General features: G+C 41.1%; 3 protein-coding genes across 6 annotated transcripts in view; 1 reads left to right on the top strand and 2 right to left on the bottom strand.

The window, feature by feature from the left end:
• The window catches only part of TMOD3 (tropomodulin 3), a gene marked incomplete at its 3' end in the record, with an annotated part of 83,918 nt that extends 82,801 nt beyond the window's left edge, over window positions 1–1,117 (top strand). Inside the window, 1 exon segment of the mRNA NM_214294.1 lies at window positions 523–1,117. Coding sequence (NP_999459.1) covers window positions 523–557 — 35 coding nt within the window.
• On the bottom strand, window positions 677–23,503 carry LOC102158569 (RNA polymerase-associated protein LEO1-like). 3 transcript variants are annotated; one of them, XM_021095379.1, is made up of 9 exons: window positions 21,501–23,503; window positions 17,811–17,905; window positions 16,455–16,600; window positions 14,929–15,013; window positions 13,524–13,618; window positions 12,608–12,742; window positions 10,379–10,514; window positions 9,183–9,339; window positions 677–8,718 (listed from the first exon to the last, which is right to left on the bottom strand). In XM_021095379.1, the coding sequence occupies exons 2-9, from the start codon at window positions 17,889–17,891 to the stop codon at window positions 8,498–8,500; spliced, it is 1,056 nt and encodes a 351-aa protein (XP_020951038.1). In that variant the 5' UTR covers window positions 17,892–17,905; window positions 21,501–23,503; the 3' UTR covers window positions 677–8,497. The 3 variants fall into 3 exon arrangements, with proteins under 3 accessions (XP_020951038.1, XP_013848441.1, XP_020951020.1); XM_013992987.2 differs by lacking the exon at window positions 21,501–23,503 and having other exon boundaries at window positions 677–7,624; window positions 8,621–8,718; window positions 17,811–19,432; XM_021095361.1 differs by lacking the exon at window positions 21,501–23,503 and having other exon boundaries at window positions 17,811–19,432.
• Window positions 23,652–25,745, bottom strand: part of LEO1 (LEO1 homolog, Paf1/RNA polymerase II complex component) — a 37,352-nt gene continuing 35,258 nt past the window's right edge. The window contains exon 12 of one of the 2 annotated variants that reach the window (XM_003121504.4): window positions 23,652–23,883. In XM_003121504.4, coding sequence (XP_003121552.1) covers window positions 23,779–23,883 — 105 coding nt within the window. In that variant the 3' untranslated portion in view covers window positions 23,652–23,778. The remainder of the gene's footprint in view (window positions 23,884–25,745) is intronic. The other variant, XM_021095347.1, reaches the window with a different exon arrangement.

Genomic DNA, 25,745 nt, shown 5'->3' with positions numbered 1-25,745 from the left:
TACACACTTGAGACAAGCACAGTGACCTGAAGGTGACTGCTGACCATTCTGTTGTAGATTTCTTTTTTCCTTTTTTTTTTTTTTTTTTTTTTTTTTTTGTCTTTTTATGGCTGCACCTGCAGCATATGGAGGTTCCCAGGCTAGGAGTCCAATCAGAGCTGCAGCCACCGGCCTACACCACAGCTCACAGCAATGCCGGATCCTTAACCCACTGAGCAAGGCCAGGGATCAAACCTACATCCTCATGGATGCTAGTCGGGTTCGTTAACCACTGAGCCACAATAGGAACTCCTGTTTTAGATTTCTAATGCTGCTGTGTAAGCACAGGAGAGCTGAGTGCTCAACAGGTAAGTGATAATGATGAAGGATGAGAATTTTTTATTTTAATGGCCAGGTGAACTGCAGATTGACAATTCATTTTTGTACAACCCTAACTGGATTACACAGAAATTTATTTGCTTTAAGCAAAATAACATTGTACAAATGAACAGGGATTTCTGACATTCTTTATTTTTCTCATAGTTCGCAAGAGGCGAGTTGAAGGAGACCACCAGTAAGTCCACCAGGTATAATCTGTGGGAGACTTTGAAGCTCACCAAGGCCTCCTGTTGTGATGTCAGATAATAACATTTTCCTGGGTAGAAGGGAAAAGACTGGAAATCTTTTTTTTTTTTTAAACTACATGTATCTTTTCTAGTTTAAGTTGTTACCAATTTTAAATTGTAAAATCAATAGTAGATATTTTGTATTCTAAAGCAGTATTTCTACTTTCTACTAAAATCAGTTTTAATTTAGCTTAATTAAATGGTTTATGTTAAGTCTTGGGTTAAAAAAAACACAATTGTACAGAGTTTAGAAAGTCATTTATGTATTATGAACATTTTTAAGAAACAATCTTTTTTAAGTCAAAAAAGGGACATTGCCGATGTCAGAATTGCTGTTGCACCTCTTAGGTACAAGGCACATCAAAACTTTCCTTATTCATGGCATGGACACTTTTTCCATGGTTCAGAACACATAAACTTGGCAAGACTGTGTCTTTTGTTACTAGCAAAGCAAACGCCAGCATTTTAAAACAGGCTACTCAAAATCTAGTCGTGTTTTGGACCAAAGCCGATTTCTGGGAGAGAGGATGCGGTGCGTCCCATGTCCCCGCACCTGCCCGAGGGCCTCAGCCACACCTACAGTTGTTTTCAACAGTCATCAGCTTGGTCAGGTTACACACTTTGCTTAAAAGCACAGCTATGTCTACATTCATTACAGTTTTTCTTTTTAATCATGTGGGCATTATTTTTGTGAAAGCTCAGAGTAATAAAATTATTAGAGCAGGAAAACTATTTTCTTCCCTATAAGAGGCATGCAGCCAACTCTGAGTTATTTGGGGTAAAAGAAAAAAGAAAGCTGTTGTTAAACACATGAAATCAAAGGTAATAAATGGTGGAGTTTAAGTCTGAGGAGCATGCAGAATGGTCATTTAAATTGATGGTCACTATAAAGTAATTAAGAAACCAGCCTGGGTATAAGCTGAGAGTTGCACAGGAGAGTGAGACGTTCCCATATGCAGTGCAGAATTGCCTGAGTGGTGTGTAATCGCCACTTATCCAGATTTTCTAACCAATAAGGAAAATGGCTGTTCTTGATAAATCTAATTTTTATTATCTCTTTCCTTTGATCTTGTACTTTTTGGTCCACATCTATAGAAGTAATTTTTCATAACACCAGTTGTCTGCTCTTGCTCAAAGTATTAGAGTGAACAGTTGAACAGTGTACTAGGGTGGGAAGACAGACTCCACATCCAATAGTGTGATGGACAAGTTAGACCTGTATTCACACCCTGTTCCAGGGCAGCCTCTGGAGCAGGAGGTGGCTGAGGTGTTATAGCTACAAAAGATAGGACAAAGAAATCTGAGCAGTTGTGGCCTAACAATTCAGGCCTGGCTGTATCACTTACAGGGAGATTTTTCCTAAAGCGAAGAATCTCATTTCAGTATCCAGGGTGGGGAGGGGGAGGGCTGTTAATTTTTTAAGAAATTTTTATAATTGAAGTATAAAATGTCTGCTCCTTTGGCTTGGGCTGGACTGTTTACCTAATGAGCTAGGCAGCTCCTTGTGTACTATTGTAATAAGCCTTCTTAACAGGCAACAGCTTTCCTCATGAGAACTGAGTGTGTGTCTTTTTGAATCAGTATCCATTGTTTTAAAGGGGCCAAAAAATGACTTTGCACTATTCTGCTGCTCCCTTTCAGTTATAGGGTGCTGGGCTTTTATTTTATTTTTTTCAAGTAAGCAGGTCAAGCTCACTCTCCCCCACCCCCTTGTCATAAGCGAATTTGGAAATGAACTTGATTTTAGAGACTGCACAGTTCCAGCAGGGTGGGGCCTCAGCATGGACCAGGTATGCAGAACTACTAGTCTACTTTCAGCAAGGTCTCCTTGCTTGCCTTGACCTATTAGTCAATACATTACCCTTTCCTCCCCAAAGTTTTTTTAATACAGGTTAGGTGGGACCCTCCCTAGAATTGTGTTATCATACTTACGAGTAATGTCTTTTTCACTTATTATTTATCAAAGTGTGATAAAAGTTGAGTGTTTTGCTTGTACCATTCCAATTCTGAGCTACAACAGTTAATTATATAATTGAAGAAAAGATTTCTTAATAAATAAGCATGAACATTCATCTGATTGAGTACAGAAAATCTTTCAAGTGTTGTAATTATAAGGGAGAAAACTGGGTGTTTACTTTGATCTTTAAAAATCTGGCACCTTTTACCCTTTTAATAACTTTCAGTATTTCTATACTGCTCTAAAATTTTATAATAGATTAAGGTTGTGAAGTACTCCTGATTTTTTTTAAACCAAAGATTTTCTAATAATTTAAGTTTTTGTAGTCTAATCAATATAAACATATCTGGTTATCTAAACAAAGAATATTCTTTGCATTTTTAAATTTGTTTTTTTAAAAGCTTTCAATTTCGGAGTTCCCGTCGTGGTGCAGTGGTTAATGAATCTGACTAGGAACCATGAGGTTGCGGGTTCAATCCCTGGCCTTGCTCAGTGGATTAAGGATCTGTTGTGAGCTGTAATGTAGGTCACAGACTCGGCTTGGATCCTGCGTTGCTGTGGCTCTGGCGTAGGCCAGTGGCTATAGCTCTGATTCGACCCCTAGCCTGGGAACCTCCATATGCCACAGGAGCAGCTCTAGAAAAACTCAAAAAAACAAAAAAAAAAAAAAAAAAAAACCTCAATTTCCCATTTTATCAAATTTTATATTCATATTTGTTGAATTTCTAATTTTTCCAGTTTGTCTACATGAAATTGCATGTATTTAAAAAATCAATATTATTAATGTTGATATTATTAAAATGGATTTTGGTGCTATATACTATAGCTAAAGCCTACATTTTCTAAGGCTGCCTGTCATTTATAAGGCCAAATAGACATTTTGTGTTTTAAAAAATTAGCAGATTGGTAGAGATTTTAAGAATTATCCTGGTTGTTAAATTTCAAATTCTCATTATTTGAATGAAATAAGCCACATACTTGCTTTGTGAAATAGATGCCCTCTGGAAAAGTTATATGTATAGAACTTTGTAAACTGTTTTTCCATTGACAGTATCTGATGTTTTTTCATTTAAAAAGGGGATTCCAGGCTATAATGAAAATTATAAAGGAAAAAATGTTTTGATAAAATGTTAGTCACATTCTATTGTACACTGTGTATCCCTTGCTACCATTAAAAATAAGATTAAAAGACTCATGGGGTGTCATAAAATCTTAAATGTTTGGCTCTATGGTCCCAAGACTGCCTCACTTTTTCTTTATAAAATTAGGAATCAGTGTTACCTCCCAGGTGATATACGAGGATCGTTGTTTTCTGGAGTCCATAGCAATGTCCATAGCAATGTAAGTCCAGTACTATCCAGTGTTGTTCCTTCATTTCAATGCCATTTCACTGAAAAATTTTTTCTTTCTAGTTTTATTGAGATAGTTGACATATAACATTGTTTTAACGTGTACAACATAATGATTTGATAAAAGCACATATTGGAAAATGATTACCACAATAAGTTTAGTTAACATCTGTCACCTCACATTTTAAAAAATGTTCTTCCTTGTGATGAGCTTTTAAGACCTCTTCTCTTAGCACCTTTCATGTATACAAATACAGTATTATTAACTATCATCACTATGCTGTACATCATATTCCTAGGACTTATTTCTCTTATAATTGGAAGCTTATAGCATTTGACCACCTTCACCATGCCCCCACCTCTGGCAACCACCATTCTCTTCTCTGTATCTATAGTTTTTTAAGATTCTGATATAAGTGAGATCACATAGTATTTGTCTTTCTGTCTTATTTATTTCATTCCCCTCAAGACCACTCCACTTTCGAATAGTATTAACGGAAGACATAGCACCCACGAGAACGAAGCACACTGGATGTGTCAGAGCAACTCCTGTCAAGGGGTGTGAGTTCTTCAGTCTAAACGTCTATAGAACTATCTTTTCCATCAGCTCCCACTGACCATTAATGTTTCTAGCTATTTCTCAAAGGGACTCTGCACAAATTTTTAAATTGAGAAAATCATATTTATAATAAAGATTTTTATATTCTTATTTTAATTTGGTCATTCTTACATCATATTGATTTTTCTGGATTATAATTTAGTTCTGTTGAGTCCTTCCCTATAAAAGCTGAACAAATTGGAATTTTTTATAACAAAGCATTTATAACAGTTTGTTAATGCGAAACTCTAGCCTGCAGTCTTTTCATTCAGAGGAGCCAATCTTGTAAACCATAACCAAGTACTTTAGAAAGCCTTCACTGGCATAGATGGAATTTTATGTAGGGCACCTACTGCAGGGAAGAATAGCTAGTAACTCTGCAAAGCACCACCGGCCATGTTCTCTTAGCATCGTTGCTCAAGTTCCTATACTTTTTAAGATAATCAGACTCCCTTAGAGTCTACATGCATGAGGCTTAACTCCCTCTTCTACAGATATCAGTTTGTTTTAAATACTGCAAAGCAATTAATAGGCCTAAAATGTCTTTGTCCTATATTATAGTCCATTCAGAGAGTAAAGTTTAAGAACAAATTCTGGGTGCTTCTTGGTGAATATGTATATGAGTTTAAATTTCATCTTTTTTCTTCAAAGAATAAAATCTTTGATTTAGCTGTTGCAGCTATTTAGATTTGCTTAGGAATTATAAAAAAAAATTTGCACACATGGTCATACACATTCAAAAATTGTAATTTTGAATAAATGCCCACTTTTTCTCCTAGTCTTTTTAGATGAATTATATTTGGTTTAGTTATGTTTAAAAGCTTGAAAATTACCTTTATAACAGTGTATCTTTCTTTGTCATATGAAACCAGGCATTTAAATGCTTTAATTTTTCAATTTTTATAAATGTAAAAGCAATGAATTTTATAATACTGATACTTAAATATTCCAAAATATTAATATTATTAATATTGGTTTGTAATAACACAGCAAAGTTTCTTTTGAAGACTATGGACTGTAGGCATTTAGAATTTGCCACTTCACAATGGAATAATTTCAATAAAGTTTATCAAATATCCTGTAGACTTGGACTTTTTGGAAAATCTCTTTAGTTTCTATATTCTAAAGTTTATTCCTCACATAGGAAGAAAAGAACAAGCTTATTTCCCCGAGTTCCACTATCCCACCCTACCAAGTTAAATCATATAAAATTGTCAACACTTGACCATTTATAACCGTAAAAGTAGTAAGTTCATATGGTTCAATTTCATACCATAAAATTGAATTCAGTTGACAAATTTGAAGAAAGAGGGTCCTATGATACAATGCGTCCTGGTCCTGATGGGCATCAATCCTGCTCTCAAACTAGAGATTATTTTACGGTAAAGCAAAGACATTGCTCATCAGTCACCAGCCAAAAGAGAAAATCAGTGAAACTTGTAATGGGGTTTGAGGAAGCTTTGGGGGACAAATGTCAAATAATTCAATTCTGAAACTTAAGGAATCAAGAAATGCCCCTTGAATCTTTAGTGTTGGTGGGCTTTCCAAGAATGGCTGTTGGACTTAACATTCCCCGGAGTCCTGATGCCTGTCTTATTGGGCAAGTCAGAGGCTCAGGTGCTTGAGTTGTCAGGTAACTCCAGCTCCTTTGAATCTGGATGGACGTGGCACCAGGAGCTGTGCCTGTGGGGAGACAATGCCCTCACACTCAGCACAGCGGCACCCTGCTCCTTTCGGTACCTACAATGGGAGTGGACAACCACATATGGGTCCAAAATTGCCAAACATCTTTTATCCTTCAAACCTTAAGCTTTCAGGCAAGTCCGCAAGGGTTGAGGGCCTCTAGGCTCTGCCCAACTGCCCCATCTGTTCCTGTTGGTCCAGGCCAGGCCTGGAAAGACTAGCCAACCTCATGACTAACTGTGCTAGTACCTTTCCACCTGCTGGATGAATCTTTAAACGACCTTTCGGGAGTGAGTGCTAATTGTGGCTGCATTTACTACATAACTATGAAACTATGCTTTATGAAATGGAGAGAAATATATCCAGGTTTTCTGTGTGGTAGGATGATGGGCCATTTCTCTTTCTTTGACCATTTCTAATTAACAATAAGCCCTTTAAAAAAAAACACACATCTAATTGGTATGCAACTCTCAGAGGTAGAGGGATATAAATATTAACTCATGAAAGATTTACATGGTCAAGGCTAAATCCCACTAAGCTGAGGAAACTGACTTCAGAAAAGTTAAGTACTTTGCCCAAGATAATGTCGCCAGTTTGCTCATTCAAAAATATTGAGTATCTATTATGTTCCAGCTACTGCACTGTTTACAAGTCTAGAAGTGAGATCTGGGGTTTTGTTTCCCACTGCTCTTTTCTCTAAACCTCTTGCTGACCATTTCTCTCAGGTATTTTGAGTGTCTTTCTCTACAAGGTCGCTAATGTATCTGCTCAGCTTTGTGACTGCTGTGCAAATAAGTTCCTGACCCTTATCTCAAAAATGTTTTTCTTTAACTTGAGAAGAAAAAGCTTTGGACAGATTTTAAGTTCTAACTTAACTTCCACATCTGTAAAATGGGAATAACAGCACTTGCCCTTGGAATTGTTTGGAGGGTGAGAACTGGTAAGGCCTGCATAGCACTTGCCAAATCTCCAAGTCTCCAGTGAGCCCTCCTGTGCAGTACCTGCTCTGACAAGGTCACAGGGCGGTGGGGTCAGTGAAGAGTCAGAGTCACGCCAGCAGAGCGCCCTGCTGGGCAGCACAGGGAGGACCCTCCAGGGGAGGCGATATCCCAGCTGAACCTAAGCCACCCAGGGGCACGGGGTGAGGCTGTGCTCAGAAATCCAAGACCCAGAGCTAACAAGTTAGCAAAATAAACTTCTTTTTGGGAAGAATGGATTTTCTAAAGGCACAGACTTGCTCCTGAACATGTTAAAATCACAACTAGGGTTATGCAAAAGCAACTCAATTCCTCACTTCAATCAAAACAAGTCATTTCGTCATTGTTTTAAAACAAACTGTTGAAAACCAGATTTACAGTGAGCGCACATTTTATGCTTCAGTCATCCTTTTCCTCTTCACTCCCTGCTTTCCTCCTTCCGGAGGGTTCACCTCCTGAACAGATACAAGAAAGAAGATGTAAAGTTCCTTCCTGGGTGTTTCTGGAAATTTTGTTTAAAGTAGTTCTGAGCCGATGGGGGGAAGCCAGCCTGTCATGTTAGAACTCAACCTCCCAGTGGCAACCTTGTCCACAGACCCTGTCTCTGCAGGTCAGGCAAGGGGAGCCCAGGCTTCCCAGGGCGGTGGGCAGTGCCGAGGGACACCTTGCTCCATACTCCATCCTGATGGGGACTTGAAGTGCACTCCTCTGCTTCCTCAGTACTTTCAGTGTTTTAAAGCCTTCGATTTTTAATAAAGGACTGATTGCTTTATGTGCTTTTTCAGCATGCTTTCAAAGTTTCAGGTGTATATTTTTACATGAAAAATGAATGTGTCCCTTACACAGTAAGAGACATTTCTGTTACGGACATGCTCCCTCTGATCTATAACCAAATGCAGAGTGGGGCCCCTTGGTGTTCAGAAAACACTGAGCGAATGATTATGGCCCACTAGCAACACCGTGACTGCTTGTATAATTAGGACCTAAAATTTCTTTGCACTTGTGATCTTCTAAGTGGAAAAGGAAATAATTAAAGGAAAACAATTTTTAATAACATGGAAGTGAAATAACCCTCCACTATTTTTTTTATACCCAAATAGTGAGGACGCCCAGTTCCCACGATGAACGCGAGAGGCCCCTTGCTCTCCCACACCAAACTATTTCTAGTTCTCTCGTCCGGCCCTGGTGTCTTGACTGTGTGTCATTCCTCACAGGCATTGCCAGCCCACCCAGAACTCTGCCTTCAACACCCAGTGACAGGTACTACTCCAGGCAGTTTCCTACCTCGCACAGAGTCAGGCCCTCCTAGTGTCGTCACTGCATTCATCTCACTGAGCTACAGGGAGGTGTGTAGACATCTGTCTGTGCTCCTGGGAGGTGAGCTCTTTATTCCAGGAGCTGACTTGTGGGCACAGGGAAAACCCCTTCAGATTGAATATATTCGGCTTTACCTCATCACTGGTGAGTTTCTTTGCTCTCAGCATTCTTTGAGCCTTATCTTCATCTTGTCTCTCATCACTCTCTGAAGAAAAGATTCTGGCCCGTTCCTCTGAAAGCAAAGGAACTTTAGATATGGGATTGACCTTCAAAGATGAAGACCCGTTTATACCTGAATTTTTCTATTGCTGAATATTGTTACTTCCCACTGTGTATTTTCCCTTGAGGTGCCAATACTTTTTTAAAGTGTTGATGAAGAGGTATATGTAACTTTCATACCCAAAGGACTTCATGCACATATTTTTTTAAAACCAGAGAGTTTAAACATTGGGCCCTTAATTACACAAGTGGGCAAACTGACTATCATACACTTTCCTCCATAAGGACATAAATTGTTTAATTGATTTTATTTTCCCAGCTAAGTTAAAAAAAAATAAAAACAAAAACAAAAGGCCTTTGTACTGTTGTCCTGAATGAATAACAGCAAGACTGGAGCCCCCTCCCCCGCCCCGCGCAAAAGCACAAGTGTCCCCACAGCCCTGAGATGACAAAGTGTGACCTCCCCACCTAGCTCACCTCGGTGTTCCCTTTGGTGATGGTTTTTGACGGTTTCATTGCCCTCCTTGTCACTGCTGGGGTCCTGGATGTGGGCACTCGGCCCCTGCTGGTTCTGCTTTTCCCTGAGATGGAGGGTCTCCTGGTGAGCAGAAGCCCGCAAACGTTCCTCTTCTTTCTGTAAAGAAGCAAATAAACAGCTGAACTTAAAAAAAAAAAAAAAAATGCACTAGCCAAGTACCCACTTGAAGCTACTTTACTCTAGAGAACATGTAAAGGCCTCCCCCAGGATAACATCTATGTCCTCAGGGGGCAGTTCTCTCCAAGTCACAGCTCTGCTACCACACAGGTCATCGTCTTGTTTGGTTCCCGGGCATGAAGACAACACAAGGGTGAAATGAAAGCCTCCCTCACAGTACCCACCCTGTCAAAAGTAGCACAGGCATGGCCTTGAGAGCTGCAGTGTCCCTTGTGCTGCCAGGCAGAGCCCAGAGAGCAGCAGCGGGCCTGCGGAAGCTCATCCAGACCCAGGGGGTGCAAGAGGGAGGCAGTGTCTCTTCACCTGAGACAGACCCCTGACTTGCCCAGGCTCCACCAGACTGCATGGGGCCCAGATAGTCCTGTCTGGGAGGGAGGTGCTGGTAGGGGAGCATCCCCAAGTCCCCAAGTAGAGCCTTCATTCCCTTCCATCTGCCTGGCTTTCTGCACAAGCGGGTTCACAAGGCAGGGCCAGTGACAAATGAGTCAGGAATGTCCTTTTGACCTTCCTACATCATTACCTGTCTAACACAATTTTCTGATACCTGTCAAAGGTTACATTGTTGTTGCTGTTTTTGGCCACTCCCATAGCAAATGCAAGTTCCCAGGCCAGGGAATGAACCTGAGCCACAGCAGTGACACTGCCGGATCCTTAACCCATTGAGCCATCAGGGAACTCCAAGGTTCCATCTTTTAAATTATCAGTTTCCATCTGAAAATCTCATAGATTGGAGAGAGAGCACCCAAGTGTCTGGAATGCTCCATCTGGCCAGAGGCCATTGACTATGACCATTACTCTGGTTAACCACTGGAGTGCTTAGAAGGTTAAGCTGGCTCCCTGATAACTACAGGAAATTAAATGAGTGTGCAACAAACAATGGTGAATTAATATGCTATCCGAAGAAAGCACAGTTCTTAATAACCCTCCGAAATCCAAGGATGAAACCTGGCCAACATACCTTAATCATCTCTGCGCGTTGGCATTCAGGATCACGACCAGCAATTGGTAAGATTCTGATCGTCTGTGTCCTCGAGGATCTATTAGCAAGGGGCAGGGTCACCTTTCTATGTGTGGCATAGTCTGTAGAGTGAGGTCTGCGGGAAACAGACAAAACCTCAGTGTTTACTAAGAATATTTGGAAACAATCGTACCAACAGCAAACACAGCTGTGGACAGTGACAATTCTCCTTTGACACACCCTCTCCTTTGGGCCTTCCTTACTCTCTTACTCCCCAGGAAGTTCCTCCCTCAGCACCACCTCCCAGGGAAAGCTGACGGGGCAAAGTGGGAGTGGAAGGGTGGGGGAGAGGCAGGAGGCAGGGTCTAGGGCTTTTACAAAAAACTCAAGCTCCATCACAGAAGAGATAGGAAGTTTCAGTTGTGTGTGACACAGAGGCCAGAAGGCACAATTTAAGAACTGAAGGTGAGTCCCTCCGTGTAGATGAAATTGGAAGGAAGATCAAAGCAAGGAGGCAGGTCACAGTAGTGGGGGTCCTCATGACAGCCCAGGGGGACAAGGACAGCAGGAGGCTCTGGTGCAGAAAGCAAAGCATTTCTTGGAGTTCCCGTTCTGGCTCAGCAGTAGCAAACCAGACTAGTATCCATGAGGACACCAGTTCAATCCCTGGCCTTGTTCAGTGGGTTAAGGATCCAGCATTGCCATGAGCTGTAGTGTAGGTCACAAACATGCCTCAGATCTGGCATTGCAGTGGCTGTGGTATAGACTGTCAGCTGCAGCACCGATTAGACCCCTAGCCAGGGAACTTCCATATGCCGCAGCTGTGGCCCTAAGAAGCCAAAAAAAAAATATATATATATACATATATATCAAATATTTAAAAAATTATAATAAAAAAAGCAATGCATTTTTGACTGAAGAAGACAGTTTTTTTTGTTTTTTGTTTTTTTTGCCTTTTTTTAGGGCCGCACCTGTGGCATATGGAGGTTCCCAAGCTAGGGGTCCAATTGGAGCTACAGCTGCCGGCCTACACCAGAGCCACAGCAATGCCAGACCCAAGCCACATTTTCAACCTACACCACAGCCACGGCAACACCAGATCCAAGCCGCATCTGTGACCTACACCTCGGCCTGTGGCAATGCCAAATCCTTAACCCACAGAACCAGGCCAGGGATCAAACCTGCATCCTCAAATACAATGTCAGTTCCTTAACTGACACAATGGGAACTCCTAGTTGGATTTTTAACCTGCTGAGCTGCAAGGGGAACTCCCATACAAGTGATTTTAAAAGATCTCTTGCTCTCTCTACCTCTCTTGCTCTTTCTCTCTGTTTCTGTCTCTATCTCGCTCTCTACACCCCACATCCCAGCCTGTCCCTGTCTGTGCTTTTTCAACACCTATCTGCTCTCTCTTCTCTCTTAATAAACACTTATTTGCCTCACTACCCTCAGTCTCTTTGCTGAATTCATTCTTCAAAGGGACAAAGTCATGGGGACCTACATCAAGTGGTTAGGGTTCAGCATTCTCACGCAACAGCTACCCGAGAACAAACCGAACCTCAAGAGCTGTCTGTCCACTACAGGCTTTAAAACAGAGCAACAGACTTCGTGAGTATAGTTTGCATACCATAAAACTTACTCATTTAAGAAATTATGAAGCAATTTTTTCACTTGTAAATTTGTGTGATCTTGACCACAGCCTGATTCAGAACATTTCCCTGACCCCAGAAAGAAGCCTTGAATGCATTGTGACAGTCCTCTAAGTGCTCGGCTCCTTCAGGGAAGCCGCACAGAGGATAAGCACCGTGTCCTGCGGGGTGGAGGTGTGTGGAGAGGCTGTAGCTGAACCTTCCGCAGCACTGGAGGCCTCCTGGGGCTCAGGCCATGGCCCCCGCCCATGCGCACACCCAGAGCATTCTTGTGATAGGTGGGCTTCCCAGATAAATGTTCCTAAAAGGGGAAGGACACACTGACTAGCAGAGTGGCATAGGCAGTCTAGGCCCTTGGCCAGGTGTGGTGATCACTGTGAATTAATAACCAGGCTTGTGGTTCATACGGCCGGCTCCTTTTGGTTTCCATTTGGTGAACTGGCTCCCTGAGAAACAGCAACTTGCAGCAAAGGTGATGGGCCCTGATGAGCTGCACCTCGAAATCACGTCCATCAGGACCAACCTCTCTACCGTGCTGCTCTTTAACCTCAAGTAGCAATAGGTCATTATGAATAATTACCTGAAGGTGAGTTTGGACGTAAAGATGGCTTGTCCCTGCAGACCAGTGTCTTCTCTAATGAACAGGTGGTTTTGATGGCCCTCCAGTGGGACTTTGTAGACATCAAACACCTCGTTGCCTAAATGCAGGGACAGGCTAGAAGCAGACATCATTCGGATATTTTACTAACCCTATAGCTTCCATTCTACCCTGTTAGCTGTTCTTAAATGCTGTGGAACTGCAGGATTCTGTCCTCATACCAAATTCATAGAAAAACTCAGAAAAGATATGGCAAACTAACTAAAGGAGGTAGCTTTAGTTATCACAATGTTAGCTAACATTTCCGTTGGTTAACATTTTAGTTAAAAAATGTGGTAAAGTCCATCTTCCTTTCAACATGAAAAGTAATTGTATTTATCATTTTCCCAATCTCTACCACTTAATTAGTAAAATTTTAGTAAAATAGAAACCATTTTCCCAAATATACCAATTTATAATGTCTAATAGCCACGTATGGGCGCTAACATAAGGTTTTCACCTCAACAAAGTAGATACCATGGATTTGATCACAGTTTGGGTTGGTGTCTAAAGTCTCCCAACAGGCCAACACTGTGATCTCAGCCCTATCTATTTCTCCCAGGTTTCCCAGGTAATGCCAGAGGCCTAGGTTTTTGTTAATTCTTTAATGAAAGTTTACTCCCAAATAAGGTCCTATACAGCTAATGTCAGTTATCCACATCCTCCCTCTGGGTATTTCCATACTCTTTTTTGGGGGGTGGGGGGAGGCACACCCATGGCACAAGGAAATTCCTGGGCCAAGGATCCAACCCAAGCTGCAGTTGCGACCTATGCCACAGCAGTGGCAATGCCAGATCCTTAACCCTCTCTGCCACCTGGGAACTTCCTATTTCCACACTCTTCAGGCATTTGTGCTCACCTTCCATCTGACCACTTGACTATCCGAGCATTGCTTTCTTTAATTTTATTTCCTTCTTCGTCCCTGCGTATCCTCCATCGCACAGTATTTTCTACCTGGTTCAAAACACAAAGCCATTAGAAAACCAGTGTAATGACTGCATATTCCTTTCTCAAGTGACATATAGTCATGTGCCAAGAATTCATAGGTAGTGGGAGAATAAGCTCACCAAAAAAAGAGCTGATTAGGCAACCTTCTACAGATACTTGGAGATACTAGTTAAACTAGCAGACGTTTTGTTTAAATCTCTGCACTCAGTTCATGGCAATGGAAGCAGAAACCTTGGGTCCATGTGAGGTAGACAGTTACAATGGAGACTTTTGCCTACTGCAGCCTCACTTGAAGGGCTATGAGCCCAATAAAAGAAGGGCTAAAAGGGCCCATTAGCCTAGTAAGACAGGGGAGATCTAGGGATTACATTAAAAAAAAATGCTTTTTAAAGAATAAAAAATTGGTGTTTCTGTCGTATTGCAGCAGAAATGAATCCGACTAGGAACCATGAGGTTGCGGGTTCGATCCCTGGCCTCGCTCAGTGGGTTAAGGATCTGGCTGTGAGCTGTGGTGTAGGTTGCAGATGTGGCTTGGATCTGGCACGGCTGTGGCTCTGGCGTAGGCCAGCAGTTGTAGCTCCAATTGGACCCCTAGCCTGGGAACCTCTATATGCCATGGGTGTGGACCTAAAAAGCAAAAAAGAAAAGAATAAACAATTAATTAACAATAAATTAAAACCTGAGACTTGGGCTTTGCCTTACCCATAAAGTGAGGAATCACAAAAATAGCATAAAAACAGGTCCCGCCACTGCTACCAGTGAAGTGCCTAGCAGAAGCTCATCCAAAATCTCATCAAAGCCAGAGCCATTCCTGTGAGAGCAATGCTAGGGCTTTGCCACTCTGGCCTCCTTGAGGGAAAGCACCTAATGACAAGGCCTCTCTCTGTGTGCATAATCTGAATGTCCATAAAGAGCCCTGAGATGTTCCTACTAGGTAAGTTGCTCGGGTTGATTCACTATAAAGTGTGGAGGCGGTTCCATATATCTTGCTACATTATCATTTATTCTGAAGGGGTAGCTAATAGTTTTCAAGAATTTTTATCTTACTTCTGTCCAAAAATTATGACCCCAAAAGAAAAGTTAGAAAAGTGACAGTTCCACATGGATTTTTTTTTTTAAAGGCTATGTACTTTCTCCCCTAAAAATACTTTGAAAAGACATTTAATTCCTTGTTCTAAACAGTTATTTATTGATTGAATAGTAAACATAAAGATCATTTTTTTAAGCTCAAGTGTCAAAATGTTATCTCTGTATGTTACTGTATAAAAGGGAAAAACTTAAAAACACACACATAGGAATAAAGTGTGGAATCGTACCTTTAATTTTAACCTGGTCCTATCATCCTCATCAAGCACTTTCTCATTTTCAAATTCATCTTCATAATACTGAGGGTCAAAAGGCCTAAAAATTGTTTTTTAATGAAGTATTAGCCATCTTTAGTATTCAATATAATTAATGCTATAAAATAATAATCTTTACAAAATGTACCAATATGTTTTTAAAAAAATCACAGTAGACAAATAACTTCAGGTAAAACTTCAAAGTATGCAAAATATTACTATACTTTCTTGAAATTTGATTTTTTCTTTTTCTTTCTTTTTATTTTGGTTTTTAGGGCCAACTTGTGGCATATGGAAGCTTCTGAGCTAGAAGTGGAATGGGAGCTGCAACTGCTGGTCTAGGCAGATCCAAGCCACATCTGTGACCTACACCACAGCTTGTGGCAATGCTGGATCCTTAAGCTACCAAGTGAGGCCAGGGATTGAACCCTCATCCTCATGGATACTAGTCAAGTTATTAATCCACTGAGCCACAACAGGAACTCCCAAAATTTGATTTTTTTTTTTATTACTCAAATGAATTTATCACATCTGTAGTTGTATAATGATCATAACAATCTGATTTCACAGGATTTCCATCCCACAGCCCAAGCATATCCCCCCACCCCCCAAACTGTCTCCTCCAGAGATCGTAAGTTTTTCAATGTCTGTGACTCGCCAAAATTTGATTCTAAAGCATACTACCTGAAATAAAATCCAAGTGGGACTAATTGAAAATTTAAAAATTTTTTGTGTCTGTGGTGAAATATGTCTCCCTAAAGCATAGGTGACACATGACCTATCTTTTCATTTTTTTCCCTGTCTTTTTGTCTTTTTAGGGCCACACCCATGGCATATGGAGATTCCCAGGCTAGGAGTCCAATTGGAGTTATAGCTGCCAGCCTACGTCACAGCCACAGCAACGCCAGATCCGAGCTGCGTCTGTGACCTACACCATAGCTCATGGCAACGCCAGATCCTTAACCCACTAAGTGAGGCCAGGGATCGAACCTGCAACCTCATGGTTCCTAGTCGGATTCATTTCCGCTGTGCCATGACGGGAACGCCATCTTTTCATATTTTTAAAGTGACATGTTTAGTTTCACAAGTGCTTGCATTTGTGCACCTTCGTGAATCCCATCAACAATATTTTGTTGTCTAAAATCACTGTCTTTTCTAGATTAATGATGGCTTTTGCACTGAACATTTGTGATTTCTCTAGCAAACTTCCTACTCTCATTTTCTGATTTTCAGCTTTATGATAGTGAAAAATACCTTCCTCTACTATGATGTCTGTTCATTTATAAGAAAGTGCCAAAATGCTAAAATTATAAGTATTAAAACTTTCTCACACAATAGTTCATCATTTTTCTGTCACGGCACATCCTAAATTTATTTTTTCAGAGTTACCTGAGAAATCTCCCATCTTTGTGATTAGCTGACTCATTATAAATAAGAAAACATTTATTTTCCACATATTTTTACTCAGTATCACGGGAAAAAAATTTAATCAGTCCTCTTACTTGGGTTCTATGCTGAGAAATTTGGGTAGTTTAACAAAGTACAACTCATTCCCTAAATCAGAGTTGATAATGGGAATTTCCACTTCTATTTTTGTTTCAAAAATCGACTCTTCCTCCCGCTGGTCCTGAGGTCCTCCACGTCCGTCCTAAAAGAAATATAAGAATGTGAGAATTTGGAATGACATTAGAAATGCTCTGGCTCTCCTTCTGCACTAGGCAGATGCAGGTTTGGCAGAAAGTAAATTTATGTATTCATTTATTTTTGCTTTTTTTGGGGGGGAGCGCACCCAAGGCACGTGGAAGTTCCAGGGCTAGGGGTCAAATCGGAGCTACAGCTGCCAGCCTATACCACAGCCACAGCAACACCAGATCTGAGCCACGTCTGCGACCTGCACCACAGCTCACAGCAACACTGGATCCCTGACCCACTGAACGAGGCCAGGGATCGAACCCATGTCCTCAGGGATACTAGTCGGATTCATTTCCACTGAGCCACAATGGCAAGTCCAGGAAGTAAATTTAGACACTGCTTCAGAGATAAAGCAGTCAGTAACCCCTCCAGGCCTCGCCCCCAAATTTCATTCTCTTTCCCTGCAAAAAAAAAAAAAAGGGAACCAAAAAAACAGACAAAACAAAAACAAAAAACTACCATGCAAAACAAGATCTGTTAGCCTGAATTACCAGAAAAAATGTTGACATATCAGTTTGCATAAGATATTTAGCAACAGAGGTATGCAGCCCCTCACTAGGTAACCATTAAAATCAAAGAATGTCAAATAGTACACACTTCTTGGCACAGGTCTGAATAAGAAAAAATTTTAAATCAAGGGTTTTCAAATTATGAATCCTTACATCTAGCCCCTTAAGTTCAACATCAAATTCACTTCAAGCAGTTCCTTCTCTGCCCCCTAATATTCAACATAGCCAAGAAAGTCACTATTCATCAAATGTTTCAGACAGCTCATTATCCATGTCCTCTCTCTTTTGTTGTTGTTGTTGTTGTTGTTGTTGTTGCTATTTCTTGGGCCGCTCCCGCGGCATATGGAGGTTCCCAGGCTAGGGGTCGAATCGGAGCTGTAGCCACCGGCCTACGCCATAGGCACAACAACGCAGGATCCGAGCCGCGTCTGCAACCTACACCACAGCTCACGGCAACGCCGGATCGTTAACCCACTGAGCAAGGGCAGGGATCGAACCCGCAACCTCATGGTTCCTAGTCGGATTCATTAACCACTGCGCCACGACGGGAACTCCCCATGTCCTCTCTCTACATGAGCAAGTCAAACCCATCAGCCTCTGAAACTTTTTCCTCAGCTTTGAACAGTGGGGCCAGTTGTGATTAGTAACTGTACTTACAACAGGCTTTCCTGGAATAGGTGGTTGATTGTCCCCATCACTCTCTGAAGAAATGTCATCTATGTCTCCAAACAGATCCATGGCCCCACTATAATCTTCAATGGTGGGGGGAAAAGGCACAATATTAATTTCTCTGACTGAAGTTGACATCGCTCTTAGCCCAACACTTCAACAAATTCCCCAGATTCACAAACCAGACCTTCGCTAAACCAAACTCAACCTGGCTCCCTGAGCCTGGTCTTCAGAAGCTTGGCAAGGCATCTACAGAGAAGGAAGGTGGCAGAGCTGGCTGGTAGAAGGCCAAGTTGCTGTGACAGCTGGCTTTCAAGATGGATCCCAGTGATTCCTGCCTCTGGTATTCTTGCCCGTGTGTGGTCCCCTCCAAGAATATCATGATTGGTTTCTGTGATCAATGGAATAGAGCCTCACTTCCAAGGCGAGGCATGACATTGTGGCTTTTCTGCCTTGCTCTTTCTCCCTTGGGTCACTTGCTCTGGAGGAAGCCAGCTGCTGTGATGTGAAGACACTCAAACTGCTATGAAGAGTCTCCTTTGGTGAGAAACAGAGGCCTCCTGCCAAGAGCCATGTGAGTGAGCCATCTTGGCAACAGATCCTTCAGCCCCAGGCAAGACTTCAGCTAAGACTCTCAGCCAACATCTTGATTATAGCCTATGAGAGACCCTCAGCAGAACTACCCTGCTAACCATTCCTGACCCTTGAAACTGTGAGATATATTAAATGTTTGTTGTTTCAATCTGGCCCTCTCAGGGGGTGTGGTGGGAGGTGAGGGGTGGTATGCAAGCCACACAGAATATGTCTACCCTGACACTTCTATCACCCTGAGCCTTTGGATTCCCTCCACATAATGCTAGGGAAGCTTTGGCATCTCAGCTTCATTAAATGTAGGAGACTATTTTTTTGAGTTAACCAATCAAGTACAGAGCCAATCCAACTATATATCCTAAAACATCAAATCCAGAATATATGTTGAGTGCACCCACATCAATCAATTTGGCCCAAGTACATAGTGTTATAGTCTGTCCATCTCACATTCTCAGCATCCACTTCACATATATTCCCAGGCTTCTGTCCATATTTTTTTAGCAGAGTCTTTTAATTCTTTCAGTGTGTAAGTTATTTCTTTTTCAGTTGGAGTTTGTGCTTTCTTTGCCAGAGTATGATGAGATCCTAGTGATGGGTCTACTGCAAAACTGGGTCAGACAGCACTCAGTTGGGTGATTCTTGAGAATGAAAACTGCTCCAAGTGATCTTACTACAGTATTTTTAAGCAAGAAGACTAGTTTCACAACCTACTGGGTGGGAGAAAATATTTGCAAATTATATGTCCAATAAGGGGTTAATATCCAAAATGTTTAAATGGCTTATACTACGCAATATCAAAAAAAAAAACCTAATTAAAAAAGGGCAGAAGGCATGAATAGACATTTCTCCATAGAAAACATACAGATGGGTAACAGGCCATCTGAAAATATACTCAATGTTGCTAATCATCAGAGAAATGGAAATCAAAACCATAGTGAGATATCACCTCACAGTTGCCCAAATAGCTATTATCAGAAAGTCTACAAATAGCATATGTTGATGAGAATGTGGAGAAAAGGAAACCCTTGCAAATATTGGTGGGAATGTTAACTGGTGCAGCCACTATGGAAAATACTATGGAGGTTCATGAGAAACCTAAAAGTAGGAGTTCCTGTTGTGGCTCAGCAGTTAACGAACCCAACTAGCGTTCACGAGGACATGGGTTCGATCCCTAGCCTCACTCAGTGGGTTAAGGATCCTGTGTTGCTGTGGCTATGGCGTAGGCCGGCAGCTACAGCTCTGATTTGATCCCTAGCCTGGGAATTCCATATGCCATATGTGTGGCCCTAAAAAGACAAAACAACAACAAACAAAAAACCTAAAAGTAGAACTACCATATGATCCAGCAATTCCATTCCTGGGTATACATATGAAAAAACAAAAACACCAATTTGAAAAAGATATATGTACCCAAATGTTCATGGCAGCATTATTTATAATAGCCAAGACTATGTAAGCACCCAACTGTTCAACAACAGATAAATGGATAAAGAAGATGTAGGAGTTCCTGTTGTGACTCAGCAGGTTAAGAATCTGACATAGTGTCCATGAGGATGCAGGTTTGATTCCCTGGCCTCGATCAGTTGTTAAGGATCTGGCATTGATACAAGCTTCGGCGTAGGTCTCAGATGCAGCTCAGATCTAGTGTTGCTATGGCTGTGGCATAGGCCAGCAGCTGCAGCACCGATTCAACCCCTGGCCCAGGAACTTCCATATGCCAGGGGTGCAGCTGTAAAAAGAAAAAAGAAAAAAAAAAAAAAAAAAGATACAGTGTATACATATACAATGAAATATTACTCAGCCACAAAAAATAAAATTCTGCCATTTGCAACACCACCGATGGACCTAGAGGGTATTATGCTAAGTGAAATAAATCAGACAAAGACAAATACTGTTATTACTTATACGTGGAATCTAAAAAATAAAACAAACTGGTGTATATGATAAAACAGACTCACCAATGTAGAGAACAAACTAATGGTTACCACTGGGGAGAAGAAAGGGGGAAGGACAAAATAGGGGTAGGGGATTAAGAGGTACAAACTGCTATAGATGAAAGAAATAAGCTGCAAAGATATGTTGTACAGCACAGGGTCCATAGCCAATTTAAATGGAGTATAATGTATACAAATACTTGAATAACTGTTTCATACACCTGAAACTAATATTGTAAGTCAACTATATATAAATTAAAAAAAAACCCAACAACCTAGTTTTGGAGTACACTTGTGATGCAGCAGGTTAAGGATCCAGCATTGCCACTGCTGTGGTGCAAGTTTGATCACTGGTCCAGGAATTTCCATGTGCCATGGATGTGGCCAAAAAATTTTTAAAAATCCAAAAAACACAAGAAAAACAAAAATCTAGTTTCCTCAGACATAGGGAGGAAAACTTCTCACAGGCAAGGGAGGCTCAGAAGGACTCGAAAATTTGTTTTTCAGCCTCCCTGAAGAGGCTGTAAATTTAATTGATATTGTAGTTCTGCAACCACACAATTGTAAGTGTTTGATTTTCAGCAGCTACCTCAGCCCTTTGACTACAAGATAGGAAATTCCTTAAGGGCTGTCATGAATGCTCCCTGGTTCTTTGACCATGACTAGAGCTAAACATTTAAAGACCTAAACTCATAAACTTCTGTTAGTGCTCCAAGGCCCTATAAGTATCCATTCCACACCACAGTCCTTATCATCCACAAGCATGGAGGATAATATGATTCATCATGACGCCAAGGCACACCATGGATCACCACCACCCTGTTTCCAGGGTGAGATCAGACCTGCGTTCCAACTCAAACCCACTGACACACTTCATCTTCGAGGATTTGCTTCCCTGACTATCCAGTCAGGTCCAAGTTGGGCAACAGAAAACATACCTGTTGTCTATACATATAGTTATTTTTTAAATTATAATTAGGTTTAAAGTTATTGATTTGGTTACAAAAAGCACAGAGGACTCTCAAGGGTCACAGAAGTATCAAATTCAGAGAGCAACGTCCACCCCTAGAGATAAGGGAACAAAGGGGAAAAGTAGAATTATTATTAAACTTAACAACTTACAGACAGGGCCCCTTGGAGCTGAAACTCATACCTGAGGAAGGGAAGTATCCAGCTGGTATTTAAGTCTCTCAGGAGTACAATGATGCTGGCTCTATAAGCCTTGGTAAAACTGCAAACTGGATTGAGCTGCTCTGAGAAGAGACTGCCTCTGTTTGTGTGAAGAAGAGTTGGTAGGCTCCCCTTGAAAGACTGCAAGTCAACAGGAAGCCCCCAGAGAGTTCCATAAATGAACAGGAAGGAGCAGTCTCCTCTTTGTTATCCAGGCTCCAAGTCTTCTCTAGCGCCCCCTGACAGGGGGAAGCTGGCAACACTGAAGTGTGCTTGTAGAGTCTTGGCCGTGCATCACTAAGCTCTCTACAACCAGACTGCTTTGGAGATAAGAGACAAGAGCTGAATCAATCACAGACATATACATGTGTCTACTAGTAAAACAAAAACAAAACTATGTTGCCTTGCAAAGGACAGAGTCGGAATGAAGGCTTTTAAAGGCCAGGCATTGGAGTTTCAACTTGATAAGCCAACAAACATCAAGGGACTGAAATTTTCTGACTTAGCAAAGTGATGCAGTGGTGAGTTAGGACCTTCTTTTCAATGTCACTTTTTTCTCTATAACCAGTTTCAGGGTCATTGTATTAACAGCACTAGGAAGGAAGTGGGGTAGAGTCTCTTTATAAGGGAAAGATGAATCAGTGTGTGCAGGAGTTCCCATCATGGCTCAGTGCATTACAAACCGGACTAGTTTGATCCCTGGCCTTGCTCACTGGGTTAAGGATCCAGCGTTGCCACGAGTCACGGTATAGGTTGAAGATGTGGCTCGGATCCTATGTTGCTGTTGCTGCAGCCACAGCTCCAATTTGACCCCTAGGCTGGGAATTTCCATATGCAGTGGGTGCGGCCCTAAAAAGCAAAAACAAACAGTGTGTGCAGAAGAGCACCACAGAAAAGACAAGTATGCACATCTGAAATATAGATTTAAAATACATCTGCTAATTTTTTGCTATTCCTACCATCAAGAGAAGTCAAATTTCCCTCCCTTTAAATATGGGCTCACAATAGTAACTCACTTCTAATGAATAGAATGTGGTGGATTGTGACATGACTTTCAATGCTAGCCATAAAAGGTGCCATCAGAAGTACCCCAAAAAGCTAATACAGTTCTCTTGGGGTGCTCACTGTTGGAACCGAGCCTCCATGCTGTGAGAAAGCAGGGCCATGACTAGGACGCAACAAGGGAGATTCTCACCTTGGAAAAAAATATAAGGGGTCCCAAAATCTCAGTGGTTATGATAAATAATATTGCAGTACAATATATTTTAAATTCCATGCAAAAAAAAAAACCCATGAACAAAATACCAGTTTTAAATAAAGATATTACCCATTCAGCTCCGTACTTCTGCAATTCTCCCTTGCAATTCTCACTTGCCTTACCCTAATCCCATCCCTGTCAGAGCATCTTTATGTGAAAGTTTGACTTTTGTTCAGCATAGATTTTTGCATTAATTTACAATTTTGTATTGCAATGTTATTTAACTTGATTACTGTAGTGAGCCGAAGAGGGACCCCTCAAAATTCATATCCACCCAGAACCTCAGAATTTCTGTGACTTCAATTCACATTATGATCTTTACAGATGTAATTAGTTAAGATGAGGTCACACTGGATTAGGGTTGACCCTAAACCAACTGATTGGTGTCCTTATAAGGACAAGTGGGATCTGGAGGCAGAGACACAGAGCAGACACACAGGGAAATGAGCCATGTGAAGACAGAAGCAGAAATTAAGAGTTATGGTGCTACAAACCAAGGATTACTCCAGAGCTAGGACAGGACAAGGAAGACTTCTTCCCTAGACCCTTTGGAGGGAGCATGGACCTGACAACACCTTGGTTTAGGACTTCCAGGCTTCAGAATTGTGAGAGAAAACGTTTCTATGGTTTTAAGCCACTCAGTTTGCAGTAATTTGTTACAGCAACCCTAGAAAACTAATAAAATTACAGAGGCTTTTTTTGTGCCTCTTTAAAAAAAACTCTGTACCCTAAAAGGATGCCTTCCTTGCTTCACCTGGCTCTGGCCAGGAAGCTTCTGTGTGGGGCCTGGGATGACCTCCCTAAAACCAAAGACTTAGTATAAAGCATTAACAAAGTCAACTTGCTTTGGGAGAAGTCAATATCTTGAAGAGAAACTTGCTTTTTAAAGTTTTTTATTACAATTAAAATTACACAAAAGCAGACCAATTAATTTCAATCAAAATAACTCATGTTTACATTTACAAAACAAACTGTACAATATATAGTTTTCATATTTTATATTTCAATCATCATCTTCTTCTTCTTCATCACTGATCACATATTTCTTGTGCTTTTTATTTGCTTTATCATCGTCTTCTGCTTTTCTTTTTCCAGAAGGTTCACCTTCCTAAACAGATAAAAATTTTTAAAAATCCAGAAGTTCACAGAGAAGAGCTGAATGACTCTATGCAAAACCAAAATAACATTAGAGTTTGAATAAGAACATCTACCAGCCGAATAAAATCAGTGGTTAAGGACATGGCAAGTTTCCAAATCTACAAGTACAAGAGGTGTTCAAAAATGACTCTACAGAGTAATTACAAACTAACCCTAAAACCCAACTTCGGGACCAAGAGGGAGAGTTAAGGAACGATGATCCATCGCACAGGGAAGAAGCTGTCGTATATTGAGAGGGGCCTGCAGGAAGTGGAAACAGGATCTGCCCTGGGAAGGGTGAGAACTCAGCCCAAGAAGTTAGCCTATATAACCACTGTTTCTGATCAGGTATTTACTTAAGCTTTTTTCTCCACTTCCTGAGCATTTCAGCCCTTCATTATTTAAGATTCTGTATTTTAAAGACTCAGTTTTTTACAATAACAATTTCTTGCTTTGGATAAACTAAAAAAGATTTTTTAATTATTTAAAAATTTTTTATTAAAGTTGATTTATATTGTTCTGTCAATTTCTGCTGGAATAGCTTTTTTACATTTGAAAAAATACATATTTAAAGAAATTAAAGGCCTCATACACAAGTTTCCATTGCTTAAAACATGTTGTGTAACATTCCAATAGAAAAAAAATTCAGGAAGTTATCTAAAAACAATTTTACAGATAGAATTAAAACATATCAACATCTAAATAATATAAAATATTAATTAAAATGAAATGATACTAAATATGACAATCCAATATTGTCTTAATTTGACTTCTCACCAAAAACTAAACAGGGGGAACAAATGGTTTCAAGGTCCAAGATGGGGAAGGACAGGCAGCTTACCACCCTGCCCAGGATGCAGGGTACAAACTGACATAGCCACTTTTTCTGAGGGGCCCTATGCCTGGCCCTTTGAGGAACATGATATCATCTGACACTTGTTTCCTTCCTTATGGGCCCAAATGTCTTCCCACAGATCTGAAGCCACTGGCAAATTCAAAGGTGAAAGTTATGAATCCAGAGGAAGAGATCCAGAAGTCCTCCTACACTTACGTCCTAGCTGGCAGCAGTAAGTTACCGCAACAGTAAGACAGGAGGATGGATCCTGCCCCCAAGCTGTGACAAGTCTCCTTCCTACTCCCCAACTTGGAACAAACCCAGATACTTCCCCCGCAACCCCAAGTCTGCATGGGCAAAGAGCACATTGACTCTTACCACCACTTATCTCTTCATTTATTTTCACCTGAAGAATCTTATCTTGAACACTTTGCATGCAAGCCTGACGGTGGCAACCTTCCCCAGGTAAACTTCAGTGTATGTGGTCTCTTCAGCTCTAAATTCTTTAATAGGTTTAAATTTGACTGAATAAAGAACTGGCAGGGTACTTCTAAAAGGTGGTAGAGCCTGCCCTAAAGGACCCTAAATAGGGCCCAACAGCTGGGAGGTCAGGAGCCAGGTCAAAGCTCTGAAAGAGAAGTTGAATCAGCACCAGTTCTAATCCACTGCCTGGGGTAAGACACTGTGGAATTCTGCTTTGAAAAATCCTTCTAGGACTGACTTCCCTGGCAGCCAAGGCAAGTATAGTAAAGAACAGCAAAGGCACCAGGCCTGCTATTCCCAGGACTTAGAAAGTGAGTGACAACCTTCAAGAGACCTCATTTTGTGAAATTAGGGACATGAGATTATGCCTGACTGAACATAGCTGGAATAAATCCCTATGCCATGTAAATGCAACAAATGACAAAAAAACACTCATGTTAGACGATAAGGCTTGCTAACATAGCCATGAATTCAGGTCCCTAGAGACACAGGAACAGGCAGCCCACAGTTACGAT

This window comes from Sus scrofa, chromosome 1 (genome assembly GCF_000003025.6).
Source record: "Sus scrofa isolate TJ Tabasco breed Duroc chromosome 1, Sscrofa11.1, whole genome shotgun sequence".
Taxonomy (NCBI): domain Eukaryota; kingdom Metazoa; phylum Chordata; class Mammalia; order Artiodactyla; family Suidae; genus Sus; species Sus scrofa.
This window is presented reverse-complemented; position numbering and strand designations above follow the sequence as displayed.